The sequence below is a fragment of the Sinohyriopsis cumingii genome, chromosome 6 (genome assembly GCF_028554795.1).
Source record: "Sinohyriopsis cumingii isolate HCF-2022 chromosome 6, ASM2855479v2, whole genome shotgun sequence".
Classification (NCBI taxonomy): domain Eukaryota; kingdom Metazoa; phylum Mollusca; class Bivalvia; order Unionida; family Unionidae; genus Sinohyriopsis; species Sinohyriopsis cumingii.
Genome location: NC_142966.1, coordinates 88213337 through 88235871, shown reverse-complemented (window position 1 = coordinate 88235871; position 22535 = coordinate 88213337). Strand labels below are relative to the sequence as shown.

The 22535-nt window shown below is 35.5% G+C and overlaps 1 protein-coding gene across 1 annotated transcript in view; it reads left to right on the top strand.

The window, feature by feature from the left end:
* LOC149797396 (uncharacterized) overlaps positions 1-20215 on the top strand; it is an 80044-nt gene extending 59829 nt beyond the window's left edge. Inside the window, exons 22-26 of the mRNA XM_089962173.1 lie at positions 5720-5862; positions 9239-9531; positions 10433-10621; positions 11620-11739; positions 19278-20215. Of these exons, the coding sequence (XP_089818299.1) occupies positions 5720-5862; positions 9239-9531; positions 10433-10621; positions 11620-11739; positions 19278-19328 (796 nt within the window). The 3' untranslated portion in view covers positions 19329-20215. The remainder of the gene's footprint in view (positions 1-5719; positions 5863-9238; positions 9532-10432; positions 10622-11619; positions 11740-19277) is intronic.
* The last annotated feature ends 2320 nt before the right edge of the window (positions 20216-22535 follow it).

Genomic DNA, 22535 nt, shown 5'->3' with positions numbered 1-22535 from the left:
AACAAGTAATCGTACAAATCTAAGAATTCCTTAAAACGGGGTGCTATAACCAAATGCGCATATTCCAAATTTATTACAGTATGATCTCCAAAGTGGTGGATTAGTCCGAAGGATGTTATGTCATACTAAAGTCTAATTGCAGGACAATCAGTAAATCAATAAATTGATCAGTCAGTCAATAACAACAAGATATATATATTCAAATAATAATGTAATTGCCCTAAAGAACAGTTGTAGACGAAACCCTTATGGAGGTTACAGTTACTGTGATTTGGATTTGATTTTCATACAGATTTAACAATCTTTCAGTCATATCGCTATGATGTCTGCAGTGTGGCAGTTTATAGTGATGTCAAGCAGTGGGGCATCGACAACACAGACATGTAGCTTGATGTCCCACGCAGTCACATTATTCTGAGACCAGGCTGACTAGTCCTAACACTAACCTCTTAATGCTAAGCACCTAGCGAGGCAGCTGTTGGTATCATTTTTATGCCTTGGTTCAAACCTGCAACCTCCTGCATTCGAGGCGAACGCTCTAGCCATTAGGCCACCCGAGCAGTTGTATTGATTGTTCAGACTGGACTAGATATGCAATTACGTCCTCATTGGTCATAATGTACCAATGTCCACGGTCTGTGTGATTTTGTCAAATAGTGTGTGTCCTTAGTTTGCATGGATTATACAGAATATTTGTGCAAATGTGTGCGTCCTTGCTTGCATTGCTAAATTTCAATTGATAATACAGTTCCCTCCTTGATACATCACCATTTGCTATTAATTTACTGCCCCAAACTGTATTTCATTTCGCTGTAACATCGCCATAGCAAATGTCCTTGGTACACAGTTCAATACATGAGTCATCAATATCCATCAAATACAAGAATGTGTTTGTATGTCTGTTATTGAAATTTTTGACAGACTCTTGGAATGGTTTGAAAATTAATTCTTAGAAAGGACACAAAGTTGTAATAGAATGTTGCACTTCAAGCCAGCAACATGTTAGGGCTGGTGTGCCCTAATGAGCCATACGTGGACCACTGTTATTTTCAATTTATATTAATGATAATGACACTGATATTTGAATGTTTTCTGATGATACATCATTGTCAATTATTGCTGAGGACTGCTGTTCTTTTGAATGAAGACCTACTTAAAATTAATGTCTGGGCAAACCAATGGTTAGTTGATTTTAATTCAAACAAAACTGAATCAGTGACCAAAGAGAACAACAATCACGGCTTTTAATGAATAACATGGTTATTAGGAATGTCACCTCACATAAAATACTTGGGCCTAACAATGGAATCTTCTCCCTGTGGAAGTTTGAAACAACCATTCATTGCACTCTTTTAAATCACACCTAATTACGAATCAAGGAAAAATCACAATTTATTGCTATCAAGGAGAAAGTATAGTGCAGACTATGCACACAAGGCTTCAATTTGGTTGTAGTTTATTAAACAATGATATTTTCAAAAACCATTTGTCACCTAGCAATAGATTTTCATGCAGTAAACCAGAAACCAGAAAGCATTTTCTCTTAAACTGTGCAAACTATGTTACTGTCAGAAACAGAACATGAATATTGCCCATATCACAGATAAAACTTTGTTATTAACGGGTAACTGCTTGCATTGGTTCAGGTCAAAAAGGACAGTGTTAATGCAGTACATAATTACATCAAAAATATATGCCTCATAATTAATGATGTCCTCATATGTATAAATATTTCTTTTTGTGTCTTTTTCTTTGTTGATTTGCAAGTATACAGTAACATATAAACACTGATTAGTTGAGTTGGCTAACATTATTATAATATTGTATTTACAGTTTGTTACTTCAACACCTCATATCATGTTTCAGTGTTTGCAGTATTATGCCTTCATTATTTACATCAGCCACATTATAACAATATTGTTAATGAGAAGAGAGCTCAAAATAAGCTTATGCTTGTTGCTCACTGCTCCATTCCTCTTGTTCAGTTTGATGTACATTCTATGATGACATTTGTAGTAACTAAATGTTGTTAGAACCAAATCCCTACTGTCAACCATGGTACAAGGTGCATGATCTATCTCACATGAATCCAAAGTTCTGCACTCATTTGGAGGTTTTACCAACTATGTAAGAATTTTAATCCTTGGTATCACTAGATAACTATTGGCACCTTCTGTTACATTAATTCTTCTTGAGAGATACTCACTCATTTCACCTAATCAATAATTGGTGATTTTTTTTCTTTCTTCATGCTTCACTGGTAAATATGCATGTCATGGTCAGTTGATTTCCTCAGCAAGGTTCATTAACTAAAGGGTTGATTACTTAGTCATTGAGGTTTATTATTATCCACTAGGTAGCTTGTTTCTTTAGGCTTGAATGAGTGATCACTCCTTAAGCACTTCTCATCTGAGTTCACTGAGAAAACTGTCTGTTAACACATTTAAAACATTCTGGGCTAGGAATGTCCTTATATTGTGCTCTCTGTACTGTTGTGAAAGTCCAGCTATATAGGAATAGTTTGATTTTACCCACACCTGTGCTGTTAATGTGTTTAATGATCTGTGGATATTAATCTATACAAAATATGGGCAAAATGGAAATTGTATACAGCAGACTTCCAGATGAACAAATTATAGTTAAGGATCGCAGGATGTCTGACATTTCTGGTTTGACTAGGGGTTTGTTACAGTTCTTCAGAAAAGACAAATTCTCAAAATACAGAAGGCTTAGGTAATATATAACAAACAAACATTGAAATTTTGGTAAGAAAGTGGAAAGGGTCTCTGTCATTCTTTATGTGAATTTTCAAGGCATTGTTTTTGTTGGTGTCCATATTTTCAATTGAATGAAGATTGATTATACCACTTTTTCATCATGTATTTTGACCATATGACTTAAAATGAGCACAGATTAAAACGAGACACTGCAATGAATTCTAACTGCTGGTGGTATCCAGATAAAGCATTATAATTGCAGATAGATAATTAAAAAACATTAATAAACTTGCACTAGAACAATTTGCTTTTTATAAAACTTTACCATAAAATTAAAAGTCCAAAACATTTATTGTACACATGAGGTTATTCACCAGAAGAAACAGTTGGTACCTCAGTGTATGGTCTGAATGTAGAGGCATTTGTGCATATGCTCTAGTGTATGTACATTTATAGGGGCTGTTTCAGAATAACTTTGAAATGTTTGTACCTTAATTTAAAAATATATCTAAAGTGGTATGAATCTCATGGTTGGTGCTGGCTTAGAAAAAAGTTGTGACAAAAAAGATCACCAACCTCAATATTTTGTTGCCAATTTTCAAAAAATGTTGCTATTTTCATAATACAGCTACCATGATGCCAAGGCTACCAAGGGGATGAGGCTATTCATAGGGAAATGAAAACATGTAAACAAATTAAAATGTTTAACAAATATTCTTGTGAGATGTCCCACTTTCATGTAACTTGGTTGAAAGATATCTATTTTTTCAAAATATTGGAACTTTAATTTGGGTTTTACACCACCATTGGTAGCGATCATAAGCGTGAACTTTATTGTTGAAAACTGGAAACTTTCACAGCGCAGTAAATATGTTCCAATCACAAAGAAAAATGAAACAATGATTTTATTTAAGTTTGTTTCTGACTTCCTTTGATCAAAGGTCTTGGCTTGCTTTGATGAATGTGCATGTGTTATTGAAGGCACTGCTAAAGGCCCTCTTTAAAGGACCAAAAAAATGCCTAATTGCTATTGCTGTGGCAACATCAGTATATATATATATATATATATATATATATATATATATATATATATATATATATAGAGAGAGAGAGAGAGAGAGAGAGAGAGAGAGATACATACATACATACATACATGGGGCCCAGAGTGGCCAAGTGGTCTAAAGCGCTCTCCGTTACAGATCACTGCCATCTCAACTCTGCCTGTGTGGGTTCGAGTCTCGGATTTGGCCAATGTGGGTATGTATGAAAGCTTGCCAGTAGCTTCTCATGGGTCGGTGGTTCTTTCTGGGGTTTTCCCGGGTTCTTCCTCCACCATTAATACTGGCCGCCATGTATAGCCATGTGCTGAAAAATGGCGTTAAACCCTACAATAACAACATACATACATACATACATACATACATACATACATACATACATACATACATACATACATACATACATACAAAGAACAGTTGATGCTTCAGAAGTAATCAGTTTTCTTTAAAGTTTCTGAAAAATATATTTTCTGGTACATTTTTCGAAGAGGAAAAAAGTGTTGCAGTTGTCTGGTCCATTGTAGTCATATTACGACATACAGTACTAAGGCCAAACATCAGCACAAGCAGATTATGATATAACAATGCCTGCCTTCATAGGTGGTCAATCGTAGCTATATGGTCAGGTGGCATGACTATTTTGGTTATATTATGGCATACAGTACTAAGGCCAGACATCAGCATAAACGGATTATGATATAACAATGCTGTGTTAGGGCGGTTTGTCAATATGAACAAAGGATTTGTTTATGTAACAATTGATTCCAGTGCAATTTTTATATGGTACCCCAAGTGGCAGAGTGGTCTAAAGCACTTTCTGTTACAGATCACTGCCATCTCACCTCTGTCTGCGTGGGTTTGAGTCTCAGATTCAGCCAATGTGGGTATGTGAGAAAGCTTGCCAGTAACTTTTCATGGGTCGGTGGTTCTTCCTGGGGTTTTCCTGGGTTCTTCCTCCACCATTAATATTGGCCACCATAAATAGCCTATCATGTGCTGAAAAATGGCGTTATATCCCACAACAACAACAACAACAATTTTTATACAAGTTTGCGCTTCCTCTCATGGTGCCATTGAATTTCTCCACTCCAAAACCAAGATTGTATATACAGTTTTTGACAGCCAAAAATGTTGTCAGCAAAATAATTAACAGAATGGTATATTTTGTTGCCAGGGGTGGGGAGAACAATTTGCAACATAGTGAAGCCCAGAAAAACCCCAGTATGATTAACATCAAGTCAAGCATGCATAAACTGCTGACATCACGCAGGATTCCTTATATATTGACAGATATTTTACAACGACTGTAGAACAAATACACATTTAAAAATACTTGAATATATGGGGATTGATGGTGACTGTTTTCTTCACATAAAATATTTGCTTGAAATGATTGAATGGCATACATGTATTTAGAGGTGTTCATTATAAGACTGAAGTAGCAAATTTCTTACTGGATCCTGCGTGATGTCTGCAGTTTACCATTAGGCTCTGCAAACTTTCTTGTAATGGGTCCTGGCTTTCATCATCAGTATGTCTTGCTTACCCTATCCCATTACAAGACTAATATGGAAAAAGATTGATGAATAGCACAGAGGCCAGAATTAGAAATAATTTAATGTCCTGTGCATTTCAGCAGCGTCACCTGTTTTCGATCTTTCTCAACATCCAGTTTACATTAGTGGAATGCTATAAAATTTGACTTACTACATTAGTCAATGTATGAAAGTTGAATTTTAAACTAATTCCATATTGTTTGTTTTAGTGAGGGCCTAGTATAATTCATGAGAGGCGAGCACTGATCAGGGTAAATAGGTCAGAGGTCTAAAGTCATAGTGCAAAATTTATTTATTTATAATTTCCCCTAGTAGTGAATCACAGTTTTGTTATATATTATTTATTGAAATTAATTTGGAGTATTCTGATTTATATTTTCTTTTGCAGTAATGTTTTTACCCCAGGAACTGCCAATTTAGAGGTGGCCTCCAACATGGCATACAGACTGAGATCCAGAGAGTCTGCAGCCAGCTTAAATAGGAGCATCATCAGCACAGACTCAGCACGTTCAACATCATCACAAGTTCCAAGTGAGTCCTTCATGCAGACTAGTTTTAGGACATTCATCCTTATCAGCATGCTGATTGGGTTTCTTGGCATGACGCCCACACTCAGTTGTACCATACCCATCCACTAATAAGTCCATATTTTTTAAAAACTATCTCAGTTTCACAAACTTTTGACTCGTATTTACTGAGGATATTGTTGATAGTAAACTCACCTGCTGCTTTTGTACCAACTTCTGAAGCTGTCCACCTGGTATCTTGGGAGAAATGCAGTTATTATATTTATTACAGCAGACATGATTTTTCTCCATTTTAAAGTGGAATTCCACTTTTCACCTGACTTGATTCTGATATTTCTTGATATAGTTTTTTTTTTATCATCTCTGATCTGGTTTTTAAAAAACTGTTCAGTCCCATTCTGCAACGACCCTTGTAACGTATTTGTTTCATATATTAGTTAGCCCATGACTCTTGTAAAGAGTATTCTGCTTGGTCAAAAGTTTAAATTCATCCAATGAATATTCATGTAATGGAAACTGATGGCAATGGAAAGAAGAAGCATGCCTGCAAAACATTGTGTCCCCAGTTGTTGAGATAGACCATGACTCGAGAAGTTTAGATAACGGTTTTTATAAACATATGGAAATGAGAAAGGCTGGAGCGAATAGTCGATGGAAATTTAGCTGGTCAGTCTATAAGAAAACTGAACATTAGAGGACTGGCATTTTTTTACCTCTGCTCTACGGTAATCACTATTGAAAGAGTTTGGAACAGCACCTACACAGGAAGCTGCATACGGAAAGATTAAGCTCAGAATACATCTGGAATAATTGCAGTTAATTACTAAAAGAAGAAAGATTTCTTGCATGAGAGAATAGATGTAGCTCTCTGTCAGAATATGCGCTCTGCATGTCACCAATACAAGCACCAGCCTGAAAGAAAAAAGACTCATTGAGAAGGGGAAAAAACGATTGCACGTTGAGCCCCAAAAAAGTCAGTCAAAAAGGAAGGCTAAAGAAATCTTTGCCAAAGCTGCAAAAAGAGCTCAACTGGCATATAAACAGGTTGTGTCCATTGGAGAAAATGACAAGTGAATGTATGAGATTATTTGTATATAGTTGATGTACTTGGGTGTTTATTTTACAGATTTGTTATGAAAAGAGGGAAGTGTAATATATTTGCTGCAAAAATTGAGAAATTATTGTGACTAAATTATGATGTGAACACTGACATGCATATGAAATAATTTAAGCACCAATAGTATTGGAGAACAAATTCATGTGAAAATAAATATTGTAAAATTATTCAAGTCAAGCTGAAAATGTTTGGTAAGTTTATTAGTTTTTCAAATGATTATTTTGTTAATATATTATGATCATAAGTTGCACCAGGAGCAGTTTTTTATAATTGTAAAATGCATTTTTGGTCAGGGGCCTTTGGCCCCCTGGATTGAGGGTGCTGCCCCTCCAGGCCCTGTTTGGGGAGGACCCTCAAACCCCCCTTTCAAATTTTCAGCTTTTTTGTGGAATAGCAAAATCATGTCTGTTAAGATAATTTGTGGTTCGAAAGTTTGAAAATTATAAGAATTTCTGTATGATCATGTAAATGTGATATAAGATACCTTGCTTAGACTTAAAAATCTCATGATTATATTAATCACCTTTTCCATCTGTCTGTCAGTCTCTCCTAAACCTAGATATGTTTTATCTCATCAACTTCATTTCTACACACCTGCCATAAGGGTCATCTGCCATTATGTTATTCATTTGTCTGTTACCAAGCATTTTCGGCTGGCTTGCACCTTTCATAAGAAATAACCCTGTGGAGTTTGGAATCAAAAGTTGAAGGTCATTGTTACTGATGAAGAAAACTGGCTTTTGCACAATAATTTCAGTAGCTTTGGGTTCGAGTATCAAGTTCTGCTAATGAGGGTATGCATAATAGCTGCCATTAGCTTCCCATAGGTCAGTAGTTCTTACAGGGTTTTCCCCCGGTTCTCCCTCCATCACTTATATGGCTGCTATGTATAGTCTATCTTAAACTGGGAAATGGCATTAAACCACAAAACAACAAAAGTAACTTTAGTTATCCACCACCTACAGTACTAATCTTTGTGGATGGCTTGCAGTTTGGGTAAGGAAGAACCCTTTTGGTTTCAGAATCAAAAGCCATAGTTAGTGTGACTGGAAGAAGAAAATAGTTTGTACACAGTAACTCAAGTTTTCCATCATCATTGGTTACCAAACTTTGTGTTTTGCAATTGGGATAATGAAGAATGCTATTGAATTTAAGGTAAAAAGTCAATGTCATTGACTTTATTAAAAAAATCAAAATTGGTTTTTGCACAGTAACAGACAGACAGGAAGAAGCGGATTGATTTGGCACCATAAAGTAAAAGATAAGGAAGAAATTGATAAAATTTGGGGGGAGTGTCCAAGGGTGAAAATCACAGTGACTAGAAAAAAAAAGTGGTTTTTGCTCAGATGTTCAGTTATCTACAGAGACTATTATTATCATAATTAACAACAAAGTTAGCATATAATATGCAGTTTATGGCACTCATTTGTTATAGAGTTACGGTCCTTGATAATAACTTATTTTGGCATTGGATAATGTTTGAAGCCAGCACTGCTGAAGAACATTTCAACATTTTGATGCAATTTAATGTGATCATTGACCAAGATGTTCTGTTTGTGTGTTTTGGACAGGTAGTGTTGTTGACAATTAATTTCATACTTTCACATCAGATGTTGCTTGTAACCAGCACTATTTTTTAAAAAAAACATTGAGCATATTCTGATGTAGTTTGCTTATGAACATTGTATCATAGACCTACATATGCCTTGTATGGATTTGTCTCATGGGATGTTGTTTCTAACAGGCACAGCTCAATAACCAGTCAACAATTAGCCCCCTTTCTAATAAATGCCCACCCCCTTCATTCCACGAAAAAAGAAATTCCTAACTTATGGAAGCTTATAGATTCATATATATATTCATTATGTTATGTCCAAATAATTAAAACAGTACATGAGTGATCCAGCAACTGTTACAAAAAATCAAAACAACTTAAGTTAAAAATGTTTTCAGTCAAACTGATGCACAGTATTTAAAAAAAATCACAACTGGTATATTGCTGGGATCCATGTCTATTTTGCATGATGGTACTAATGCTAATAGTACTCTAATAAACGCCCACCATTTGGAAATTGCACCACCACTGGGATGTCTTAGAATAACTGTGGTATTATATTTCCAGTTTGCAAAATATTATCTCATAGCTACAGGTGTATTTTTGTAAAACATGCTTCTTATGCTTATAAGAAAGTATGAAGAAATGCAGTCAGAACTATGAAGATCGTTCATCACAAGACACAACCTATTTATTTTCTCCTTACAGAAGGCACTGGTAGTATGTTTTCATGTGCTGATGAACCAATGGACTTTGAATGGGGACGTCTCAGTGAGCTCCAGCGTCGGAACACATTGTGCCCCGCACACTTGAAGACTGCCTATCCTATTGAAACCCAAACTTATGGACTCAGCAAGTTTTCTGATGACTGTCTACGTGAGAGCAAAATGAGTAACAAAACCATCAGGGCTGTGGAGGAATCTGTAAGAGAATCAGCAAGAAAGCGGAAAAGGGAGGATCCTGGAGATAGCGTAAGGGAGGTAGAAAACTCAGTAAAACAGGTTGGTGTATAGGCAATATTTCTTTTTCTTAGAGGTAAAGAGTGTGGTAATTTTGTCTTTCATATGATGCATGTGTGTGGGTGTGTGTGTGGTAAACTCCTTAATTGAATTTTAAATCATGTCCAGCATTAAAATCTTTGTCCCCCTAAATTTCAAAGTTTTGGAAATTGTACAACACATAAAGATTTTGACTGGCACTTTAGTAATCAGCTTTTGCATCTGTCTGTCTGTCCAGCCACTTACACTTCCTGAAACCACCGATGCTGTGCATATATTCTGATATAATTTAATGTGAACACTGTTTCATGGATTTAGTTTTGTCTTGTATGGGTTTTGTTTTGTCATCTCCATTCTGAACTAAGTTATGGCTCATGTCTGTCAACTAAATATCTTTTACATGGGTTGTTGCTTGTATTGATCAGGTTTCAAAGGAAGTGTATTACAATTTTTTACATCACCATTTCGTAGAGTAGTGATGCCTGAATTTCCAAATTTTCCTAAATTTAGTTTCCCGAGTTTCTGTTAAAGGCCTTAAGGAGCATATTGTCATGTTCTTTCATTATTAGCTCAGGTTTGTTTTTGATTAGATTGCTTCGAATATTTTGATTTCTGTTCTATTTGCTGCTGTTTATTATAGTTAAAACTCATTTCCAAGCAAATCATAGCATAATTTCTCAAATTTGTCAGAATAATTGTATATCTTGAATATAGTGTGATCTGTATAATAATTTATTTTGTTGTGACATTATTAATGCCAACAATTGCTTCATGATAAAATAAATTTCACAATATGTCTTTTTTTCTATAAATAGTGCCATTGGCAAACATTTGACTGTGCTGTAAAGCAAACTTTCTGATTAAGATATAATCTTGATTTTATTATCAGTCCTCATTAATACAGGTAAAACAGGGAATTGTTTACCAGAAACCAGGCCCACCAACTCCTGCCAACTCTAGGAGGAATTCTGGAAAGGCATCAAGGTCACCCTATACTCCAGGAAGTAGACGGCAAAGTGCCAGGACACCCAGACGGACTCCAAGGAGAACCCCTCGTAGCACACCTGGTAGTACCCCAGGGTCATCTAGTAAGGTATGAATAGCATTTAGAAAGAATTCTGACTCTGGTGCAACATGACTTACATGAAATGGTGTCCATTGCCTTATATTTGTTTCATTTGCAACTTTTACAGACTGCTGAAGTGGCTTAGTGGTGAGAGCGTCCGCCTTGTAAGCGGGAGGTTGTGGGTTCTAACCCTGGCCAAGTCATAACAAAGATTTAGAAAAAAAATGGTACTAACAGCTGCCTTGCTAGGCACTCAGCATTAAGAGATTAGTGTTAGGACTGGTCGGCCTGGTGTCAGGATAATGTGACTGGATGGAACATCATGCTGCATGTCTGCGGTATGATGCCCCAGTGCTAAACATCACTATAAACCACCACACTGCAGACATTGTAGCAAAATGACTGCATTTTTTTTAAAGCTACATTAAAGAATCCTAATCACACACACACAATTTTTACAGCACAGTCAGGTATTTTATCAATGGTATGATTTTTTGGCCAGTCATTACTGTCCCAGTCCTATCAGTTCTATGACACTTTTCGGCCTCAAAGGCAACTCCCTGCTTGTTGAGTAATAAATCCACAGAAGATTGATCTTGTTTGTTCTTTTATCCATTGCACTCTTATACTTAGATTCATATAAAGCGACACTAGTCTGTAAAATACACTCAATGGAACCCAAAATATTGTTTTATATGAACTGTTATCTTTTATATACAAGTGAAATATGTAAAGTTATGAGGATTGTAAATGTTGTCTTCTATAGGCATGTGTTCTTTATGTAGAAGTGTCAACTTGATAGTTTTTCAATAGTCACATAGTGTTTGCTTTTTCAGCAATATAATAAGCAGTATATAAGCAATATACTCAATATTTATCATGAAATAAAGAAATGTGATGCTTCTTATAAAATAGGTGATACTGTAGGAACAACTATATTAAGTATGTGTAGGGAGTTAAACTCTGTGTATTGTGTCAGAGTTGCTATTGACCTTGATTTTACTATTAAAGTGCTTTCATTCCAGGCTCATAAAAGAGAGAGTGTTGCTTTTACTGTGGGCTTTAGTCCAAAGCCAGTTTCCCGTCTCAAGCGACAGACTGCTTTTATCCAGAAAGAGCCACCATCTAAGTCCAATAACAACCAGGTTAGTAAGCTCGTGCAGATATTTGAAGCCAAAAAGGAGACACCGGATGTCAAGAATGCCAGTCTGGCTTCAGCCAAGGTTTCACACAACCTGAGAAAGAATATAGGTGATACACCTCAAGGAAGTGTTGATACTAGTAAAAAGTATCCAATTAGTGTAGGTAATGCTAGAATCCTAAGTAAGGAAAAGAGTTTACGTGTTGACAATGTGTTTGGCACACTAAATCCTCCATCATTTTGCACTCCAAATTATAAGCCATTAATCAAATTGGATACTGTTGAAAAAATATTTGCTTCTACAGAAAATATAAATGAATCAATGGATCACACTTTACATGGAGCTTCAAATGAAAACTTAAGAGATGGAGTTTTAAGTGAGCAGTTGAAAATTCCTTCCAATTTTAAAGAGGCTAGTCTACAAGTACCCAGCTTTAATGATGGTAAAGACATCAGTAGAGAGACATTACCATTAATGACAGACATTATTGACTGCAGAAATATACAAACACCAGTTGAGAGAAAAAGTAAAGTTTCTATTGCAGCCAGATTATTTGAATCCTCAACAAATAGAATCAAAAGTAGTCTTCGTAAAACTCCAGCCAGGTTTGTAAGAAAGCTTCTGAAGCCCACACTAGCAAAGAGGGAAATCAATTTTGGTGATAAATCTCCGTCTGTGCCCTTTGATTCTGACAACAGTTCACGTAATCTAATTAATAACTCAACTAAACCAATCTCTCCTTATCATTCAAATCTCACATCCCACTTAAAAATGTTAGGATTAGCATCTCCCAAATCAAGTTCCCCTTCCATAAGAACACCACCACAGAAAGGAAAAACTTCCATTAAAAGACGAGTCACGCCTCATAAAATGAAGGGGACTCCGACTCGCTTCATTCCCTATGAAAGTTTCGAACAAGAAGTTGAAACCATTATAAATAGCCCCGAACCTGTTCCTATTAAAATTATTTCAACGCCAAAGGAGAAAATTAAAAAGGTAATTCAAAAGCTAACAAATACCCCTAAATGGTCCATGAAGGTGGCTCCTTTGGAATTTTAATTGTCAGTGAATGTTATAACATTTCTTCCATAGATGAAAAATAAGAATACTGTACCTTCAGATATCTTGTTTATATGTATTATGTCCAACTTGGGGAATATTTTACTCAATGATTACTTAAATTTATGGACCATTTACTCTACTGAGAAGGAGATTCATGAAATCTGGTTATAAATGGAGGCAAGGGGTCATAATTTTTGTTGTTTATTTGTTACATGTTGGAAGTTGTAAGGGCAAGCAAGACATTCATATCACAAATTTGAAACTGATATTTTAAAACAATGTAGTGTATCCAGCATATAATCATCGGAATTCAGTGTCTGTTATTAATCATGCAGTTACAAGTGTGAAGTTAATTTATGAAATACCCATTAAGAGAGAAAATATTTTCTATTTAATATTTTTGTTAAACAGTCGTTTAGATGGTTGGCCGACATTGTGTACAGATTCAGGTAAACATGTACATGTACGTTCAGAATGTAGTTGATGCATTGCTTATTGTATATTATGCTTATTGTGGAAAATCAGGCTACAGATACTCTTGGCTGATTGTATTTAAGAATTTTGTATACTCCAGACTTCTCTGTAATGACAGTTGCTAAAGAGAAAAATCATAATCATCAATCATCATTAAGAGGATAATGTTGAAGATACATTTATGACAGTCAGGATATGCATGACATTTTTGTGTCTTCAAGCTCATTTGCAAATTTCAAAATGAATGTTGGTTCAAAAATCAATTACTTGTAGAAAAGGAATAAATATAATAAATTAAGATTAAAAAAAATAATAAGCATTCTTTGGTAACAATAAAAATGCTTTGTGGAACATGAAATGAGCATATCTCTAATGTGAGAGCTGCAATGCCATCGGGATTTGGAATGAGTTTGTTAAAGATTGATCTGGATTAAAGATGGTCAGTTGAAAATGTTGGAGTATTTAAGTTTTGGTGAAAAAAATTATTGTTACAAAGGTATGGGTCTTATAAAGCCACAATCACTTAAAAATATACAAGCAGGTATTCATATTCTTTAGCTGCTCTTTTTTGACTATCTAACTCCAAGTAGGGGTCATTACAAAGAAAAGTACATGGAAAAGTGCTCTTTAACAAAGTGTCCATAAAATAATAGCTAAAAAGTATATTTAAAGAAAAACTGATTGTAATAAACTTGTAAAATGTCCAGAAAATTATATATTTGCATTGTTATCACTCTTGTAGTAAAATAATTGAGGACAAAAATTTAACTGATGCTCAACTTTCAAATAATTTCATCCACTATATCTTTACCCAGAGTGAAGTTGAAATTTTGAAAATTTAAGAATTTGTCATTGATATTGATCAACTGTTTTGTGGGTAAATATATGACTATACACAACTTACAATATGATGAAATATCATTATACATGAGAATAAAGTGGCAAAAAACTTATTCATCACTGAAGATGAAAATTGACTTTTATAAGGAAAATGCATCAGATATCTACTACAAGTACTGAGGTATTGAAAAGGCAAAATTATCAATGCATCACTGCATCTGTCCTTTTGCCCCTAACTCTGAGTATGGTTTTGATCTATTGCAGCTACAAGTCTGTGCATTTAGACATTTTCACAATTGCTTGACCACATCTGTTATTACTTTCAAGTTTGTTTTAAAAAATCTAAACATTCATCCATTTCTTCACCAAAGAGTATCAACCTTTTAGCATTGTTTCCAGAAAATTTGCAACTCAGCTAAATAAGACCTTGTCATTCAAAATTTGACATTACATTTGTAAGAGCGGATTCAATATTCTCAGTTATTGGTTCCTTAATTAGATATATGAACCAATATTCATGGATTTGATTGGTGGAATGATAATATAAGAAATAATAAATCCACAGGATGCTATGTTGAGGCATGTTCAAAAATAATAGCTAGCAAAGTCACTGGAGCAGGATGAACAGGTCACAGAAACCTCATTTTACTTGTGATGAGCAGTACACTCAGTAATGAATACACACAAGTTTCATTACTGTAAATGCAATAGTGATACATATGCCATAAGCAAATGATTGCTAATCTCTTTACAGGAAAGTCGTTAACAATCGTAAACATCATACTACTACTTAAGTGAGGCCATATACTTCACAGGCAAGATAGTAATAATCATTAAGTATGACTGAGCTCCTGTAGACAACAATTTTTAAACACAAGTAATGTATCATTGTTAATAACGAATAATAATCAGAAGCTTCATTCTGAACTTCAATTTCTGCTCCATATCTCCTGTTCCTCTTTTCTTGCCAATGTAGCTTCATCGGAAACATAAAACCTGGTATGATTATTTCATCTCTTTAATAAATCACTGTGAGGAATGTCTCGATGCATGATTTTTTTCTTTTACTGAACTAAAATCACCATGTTGCTCGTGTATTCCATTTGATAGATGCATGAAGATATAATTATGTGTTACAGTTTAACATGAGGGGACTGGCCTATATTACAAGTTTTGTTTATTTGTAATTATTAATCTTTATTCGTATGCCTCACCATGTTTGATTTATAGCATATAATGTAGGAAGCATTTACTATATATGTTTTCATACAAGTCTGATCAGTGACCCAAATATATTGTTGAACATTGCAGTGGCAAATATGTGTCTATGCAGATCAAGGTGTACATTGTTTTCTCCTTTGAATACTTCCCCAGTCACATTACATTATGAATATTAGCCTGCTACCTCACACCTCCAGTCCTACTAAAAAGTGAAAATCGTCTTTGTCTATATCATTAGACAGTGCAATAGCGCATGCCCATTACCTCCCCTTGGCACCGCAGACCACATCATACAATTCATCCTCCAACAATCCAGCTACTTTTATGTTTTGTGGATTTATCGATCTACTGCAGTATGTTTGCATTATTTTACAATTTCTGTCAGTTTTTGAATGATTTTGTCACCTTTCGGGAACGTTCCACCATGTTGTGGTTGACCTCATTTAAGGTCATTATGAGTTAGCATGCTTTTGAATTTGTTCGCTTACTCCTGTACGAAGCTCTTGTTTGCAAAATTGTGTAGTAATGATAGATATTTATGTTTTATTCGTATTTCATGCTGTTTTGATAGAACTATGGTTTATTAGACTAAGCATTGTGCATAAGTTCATAACAGGGCCATTGGTTTCTGATATGACACTTTCCTTACTCTTTTAGTTATGACTGTTTTAGCGACTTAGTAATTCCAGTTCATTACTAGTTTCTGTTTTTATGTTGTCTTAGCAGAATATTGATTTAAATGATTTATATGCAACTACAGAGCATGGATGATTCATTGGGGAGTAATTGGGCAACTTTAGGCAGCCCACAAGGCATAAGTTCCCCTGCCTGTCTGAGCATGGCCTTCGAGCCTGTAAGCCAGAGCACATATGGGGTTCTTGATGGGCCCAGTCAAGATCACTGGGCCATACTGTTACCAGCCATCCATCCATTACATGCTGTCCCTACATTGCCAACCATCCAGCTGACACTGGCAGTCCAACCATCCCGGCCTGATGACCTTTTCATTGAAATGGTCCAGCCAGATAGTTCATATGGGTGATCTTAGTGACAGATCCATCCATCTAGACTGCCATCTGCATCTTATTTTTACTTTACCAGATATTTCAATGAGAAATCTGTCTGTTGAGCCAGGCCTTTGGTGTGGCTGGTAACAGTGATTGCTGAGCCGACCACATGCCACTCAAACCAGATCCATTGGATCTAATGCATATTCAAACTGCAGTCACTGTCAAACCAGCCGTTCTAACATGGGGAACTTTTCTTTAAATCGGTACAGCCAGCCATAATTTACAGGGATCTTAGTGACAGATCTGTCTGTCCAAACATACCATTGGGAACATGCCCTTTTGATTGGGCCCCGAGTGGCCTAAAGCGCTTTCCATTACGGATCACTGCCATCTCACCTCTGTCTGCATGGGTTCGAGTCTCGGATTCGGCCAATGTGGATATGTGAGAAAGCTTGCCAGTAGCTTCTCGAGGGTCGGTGGTTCTTTCCGGGGATTTCCCGGGTTCTTCCTCCACCATTAATACTGGCTGCCATGTATAGCCTATTGTGTGCTGAAAAATGGCGTTAAGCCCTACAACAACAACAGCCCTTTTGATGACAGAGATTTGAACGAGAAATCTGTCTGTCGAGCCAGGCCTTTAGAGTGACCAGTACTGGTGATAGCCGGACCATCTTCTATACCAGCCGCTTCCAGGTCGACCATTTACTGGGCAAACATGCCGGCAGTGTCAGACTTCCACATTCACTGATTGTCCACAAGGGAGAGCTAGTGTCGTTTTCATATTAATGGAATTGAGTCTTCATACCACCTGGTATGTCTTATGTAGCGCTGCAAGTAGACTCAGTTGGACCTCGACGTGCTTTGATTGTAACGGAACTCTTAAATCCACCATCCTTAACATCTTACTCAGAACCAACAATGGAATGGACTGAAGTTAAGCTTTCAAGCCATCATCAAGGACATGTTTAGGATGTTGGCTACTTCAGAATGCTCTTCACCCCTTCCGCTGCTCTGAAGAATTGATAGATCTCGAAGAGGATGAGATGGATTTAAGTATGTCAGACACCATCAGAACTGATCTCCCAGCTTTTGACAAGAATGTAGTAGCTGTTCATATGTATGCTCATCTGTTTTATAGGACTAACAAATATGCTCCATGCCCATCAGAGCTGGTTTGGATGCCATTGCATTATTTGAAAAAACTCAAAACCAGCCTGCCATTAGTATCTCGCTCAGCTAAAAACTAGCAACACCTGGTGGAGCCAGTGGGAGGTAATGGGCATGAGTTATTGCCCTTTGTCAATTGACATAGTCATGAAAAGATGGTTTTCGTCTTTTAGATGGGCTGGATTTGCGAGGTAGCTAATATTTCTAACATGATGTGATTAGTTAAGTATTCTTGGAGAAACATAATTTACTTAAAAATTTGCTTTTAGTTGGGTCTGACTTGTATGTATGTATGTACAGTAATAAATTTTAACATGATTGTATAGTTGCTGCATAATTTAATCTGAAAACTATACTTAGACCTTCTGCATCGCAACCTTGAAGTTTTCTTATGCTTACATTCTAATGGAATAGGGCAGAGGTGGGCAAACTTTCCAGTGCAAGTGCCGCATACACAAATTTAAACCTTGTCGCGGGCCGCATAGTTCATTAAGTAAAATAATTAATATTTGAAATAGCAAAAACAAAAGGTTTTCTAAATAACATCTAATTAATTTTCAGTTGTTAATATTTGAAAACTTAAACTTAAACTTCAAAAGAAGCACATTTATTTGATAAACAGAGAAACATAAACAGAGTCAGTGCGAATGAAAACCCTTGGCGGGCCGCATGTAGCCCGCAGGCTGTAGTTTGCCCACACCTGGAATAGGGGCATCTTAAATAAGACTTGTACATCCACATCCATCATTTTGTTTGTCTTACATATATATTTTCTTACTTTGACTCCACAAGAATGACTAGCTGCATAAATGATGATGACCCAGTTAAAATGTTAGATTTCCAAAGCAAAGCTTGAGAGGTTGATGGCTTTTACATTTTGCCATGATTGGCTCATCACATGTCATGTCATATTTGCAAATACATAGTGTTGCACTGATGGCAGATGGGATACCAATGGTTTACTTTTCATTTCTCATCAGTTGCATGTGTTTATAAATGATAGAGTTCCTACTAATCCCTTGCAGTTGAGTTCCTTTTACTAATAAACAGTTTATAAATTTGAGTGTCTTAAATTAGTTCATATTTACACAATTTTCACAGCTCTAGATAAGAGGTGTATCTGCATATTTTATGCAAATAATTTGACTAAAAATATGTGCAGAGTTCTTTAAATGCATTCAAATCATGCAAAACAATTAAGTTCAATCAAAGCATTTTGCATATATTTCATGCCATAATCATGTCTATGTTATGAGATATTCAATTAATATAATCTATACTATCAGGACAACTTTTTGAAGTTACCTACGTTTGAAATGTTAGTACACTCATTCAAGAGCCATATATTTGAATAACCTCTGAATTAGACTTGTCTTTATGCTTTTTTCTGTGTTTGAAAAAAGAAGAAAAAAAGCAAGTTAATTCTAAACCAGGGAGTAAATGCACAGTTCATTAATTCTTATCTAGAGTTCTGATGAAAACCTTATGATGATTGGTTAAATGAAAACTTCTGACTTAAATACTACTATGGAGTGAATAATTACCCTTTGTGTGACAGATACTTGATTTACTTTTTTATATTCAATGCCCAGTTTTTAAATAAAGCAAGGAAACATTGATTTAAAGTCATTGATTACAGTCCCTTAATTCTTAAAAACTGAAATTCTATGTACAGAGATATATGAGTAGAAATGTGATGGAAGGATTAGAATTTGAAATAATTTGTTTGCTACTATACTCTTACTCTATTTACTGTTTTCTTTTCAGATGCTCAGAAAACCATTGGGTACCAGAAATTATTTGCAAACAGGTGTTTGAGGAAGTCTAGTTTGGCATTCAGAATCATACAGATGTGGCAAGAAATTCTTATTGATCATACACAGGAGACAGCAGATCCAGGTTGTGATGAGATCCGTGTCTTGTTCACAGTGAAGAACCAATACCTAACTAATCAGTTTAAACTTTCTTCAAGGACACGTCTCCAAAAACAAATTCAAACTTGTATTTGGTGTTAAATTCATGCTGTCCATGTGTACATTGCTAATTTTCATTTTTATTTAATGGTGCTTTTAAAGTAAGGAAAATCATAAAGGAACCTTATAATTTTGATCATGATTAATGAAAAATTGTCAGATTCATTGACTGTTAGATAGAAGTGAATGTAGATACTGCTTCAGAGTTGAAATTTTGTTAATGTTCAAACTCCTAAAGGGCATTTTCATTCATATTGCAAGACTTGATTATGATATTGTTTGGTAGCTTTTTGGGCAATCTAGACTTGTCCTGAATTTTTCTTCATGAAGGTGCTATATATATTGTCCACACTGTATGTTGCTAATATTATATTCATATTTTAGATGTATCTTGGATATGATGTAAATATATATTTTATATCCAGATGTAAACATTTTTGTACCACTGCAGAAGCTTTCATGATCTCAACTGTAAACTGTATTTTGATGACACAGTTTGCAGACTTACTGAACATGAATGTGTTTATGTTTGTGTGAGAGAATGGGCATTTGGAGTCATTCAGTGGCATGCATAATATATTGCAATATTTCAATATTTCCATTACTTTCACTTTTTTCTTTCTTGAACATATAAATATATATAGACTATCATGCTAAACGTATTTATAGAAAGAGAATATGATCATGTGGAAGGCACATGGTATTTGGGGAAAATAAAACATGCAGGCTTAATTTCTGTTTTCTTTCTTTCCTTCCTTCTGTGGAACAGATTAGGGTACTTTTGTATCCTTTAGTACATTTTATCAGTTTGTATTTTAGAAATTGATCAGCTACATTGCTTTGACCTTATTTTTGTTGAATGTGAAATAGACTTATAAATCTATAGCTTTCAGATGTTGTAAAATTGATGTGAGGGAAGCTTCTTCAAACACAATTAGAATAGTATTTATCTACAATTCTGTATTTTTCAGACTCAGTGATGTTCATTGATTTCTCCTTTGAGTATGTCCCCCAATCTCATTACATTAGGAATATAAGCCTGCTACCTTGTGGATCTGGCCCCACTTAAAGTCTTTTTCCTGTGTACTTCAGTAGACAATGGGCAGTAACTCTTGCCCATTACCTTCCTTGGCACCACCGGGTGCTACTAGTTTATCCTCCAACAATCCAAGCCATTTTTGTGTTCTAATTGACTCATCCAACGTTTCTTTTGGATGTATTAATCCTTCTGCTGCAGGTTATATGCATTCTGCCAAATTGAGAGACTTTGTCCTTTTTAGACCACATCACCTACTCAGTTGTTGACCTCCAAACAAGGCCATTACAAGTTAGCATGACTTTTACTTTTTTCATTGGCTCCATTTGTAACAGAAATGTTATAGCGAGCTATTTACATGATGCATTGCTAATTTATGCTTGTTTGTCCTTTCTTTATGTTGTTTCTGTAGAACAGTCTATTAAATACATGAATTCATAAGCTGAAAGCATAGTCTGTACGTTTCTAATACAACAATGAATTACACACACACACACACACATATATATATATATATATATATATATATATATATATATATATATTAGTGAGTGAGTAATATGATGAATTACTAATTTGTGCTTTCTTCAGCATATTGTCATCTTAATGCTATAATGCAACTTCAGAGAATGGAAGTCTACAAAGACTTTATATATAACATGCAGCATGTGTAATTCATGGTCAGAGAAAGTCCTGGTTTGTATTTGCTAGTTAGTCACATACAGATTTGCTAATCTAAGCTTTTCTCTTTAAAGTGCACATATTTTTCCAAGCGAAGCACCTACATCATCAAATTGTTGATTATAGAATTTTTTTTTTTAAAAATGGCATCCAGCTGCCAACACATGTTCAAGACAAAAGAAAAAAAATAAGCCTCTTAAAAAAAGGTTTAATAATTAGTACAGTAGAATAAAACGGAATATTCAGATTGTTCTGACTGAAAGCTGGAAGAGAGACAATGAGGTTTATTGGACATCACATGTCGATTTGAGTATGTCACGTGACAGGAGATATGATTGCCATCTTGTGAAATGAAGAAATAAATTCCAAGAATTACATTAAGTTTAGAGATAGCAGCAAACCATTGAGCTGCATAGGGTTCAGAATTGAAGGTGTGTGTACTTTACAAACTTTTCAGATGAACATAATGTTCACCTTTGATGCATCAGTTTGGAACACAGGGGCTTGTGTCGTTGCTTATAATTTAACTATCCGAAATACATCTGTATTTATTGTGTTAGTACATGTATGACAGGTAAATTGTAAGCAATGATATGGGTCCATGTGGTTTGGAATACTGAACTTTTTTAATATATTTTCCAACTTGACAATAGCAGTACATGATATTTTTTTTACACCTGGTCAAACCTATGGGGAAAAAAACCATTATACTGCCAGTTTCTAGGTCTAGCATTTGCCAGGTAAACCAGCTGGTAGTTGCAACAGTACCAGACATTCATATATTTACTGCTTTCCATAATAGAGAGCTAGTGATGTTTGCATAGGATTGGAATTAAGTCTTCATGACACCCGGTATGTCTTCTCCAGAGCTGCAGTTAGACCCAGTTGGGCTTCAGTGCACAGTGAGTGCTTTGAAACTCCTTCAAATCAATCATCCTTCACATCATAGTTAGAACCAACCTTGGAATGAACTGAAGTTTAGCTTTCAAGACACTGTGGAGGACATTTATAGGGTGTTGAATAGTTAAGAATGTCCTCCACAACCTACCATTACTTATGACTATAATGCTAAACAATTCGTAGATCTCCACAATAAGGAAGATATGCTGCCCTTTTCTTTCCCCAATCAGCTAGACTTACGGCTACAGACACCTTCAGTACTGATCTCACTGCACTTGACAAGAATATAGCAGCTGTTCAGCTATACGCTTGGTTGTTTTATAAGGCCATATCAGAGCTGGTTCAGATGTTGTTGCTCCATCAGTTTTGCATTTGGCTCCATTGGCATGTTTCAGACTTGACGGTGACACCGGGCAATAGCCTTGTTTGGGATGC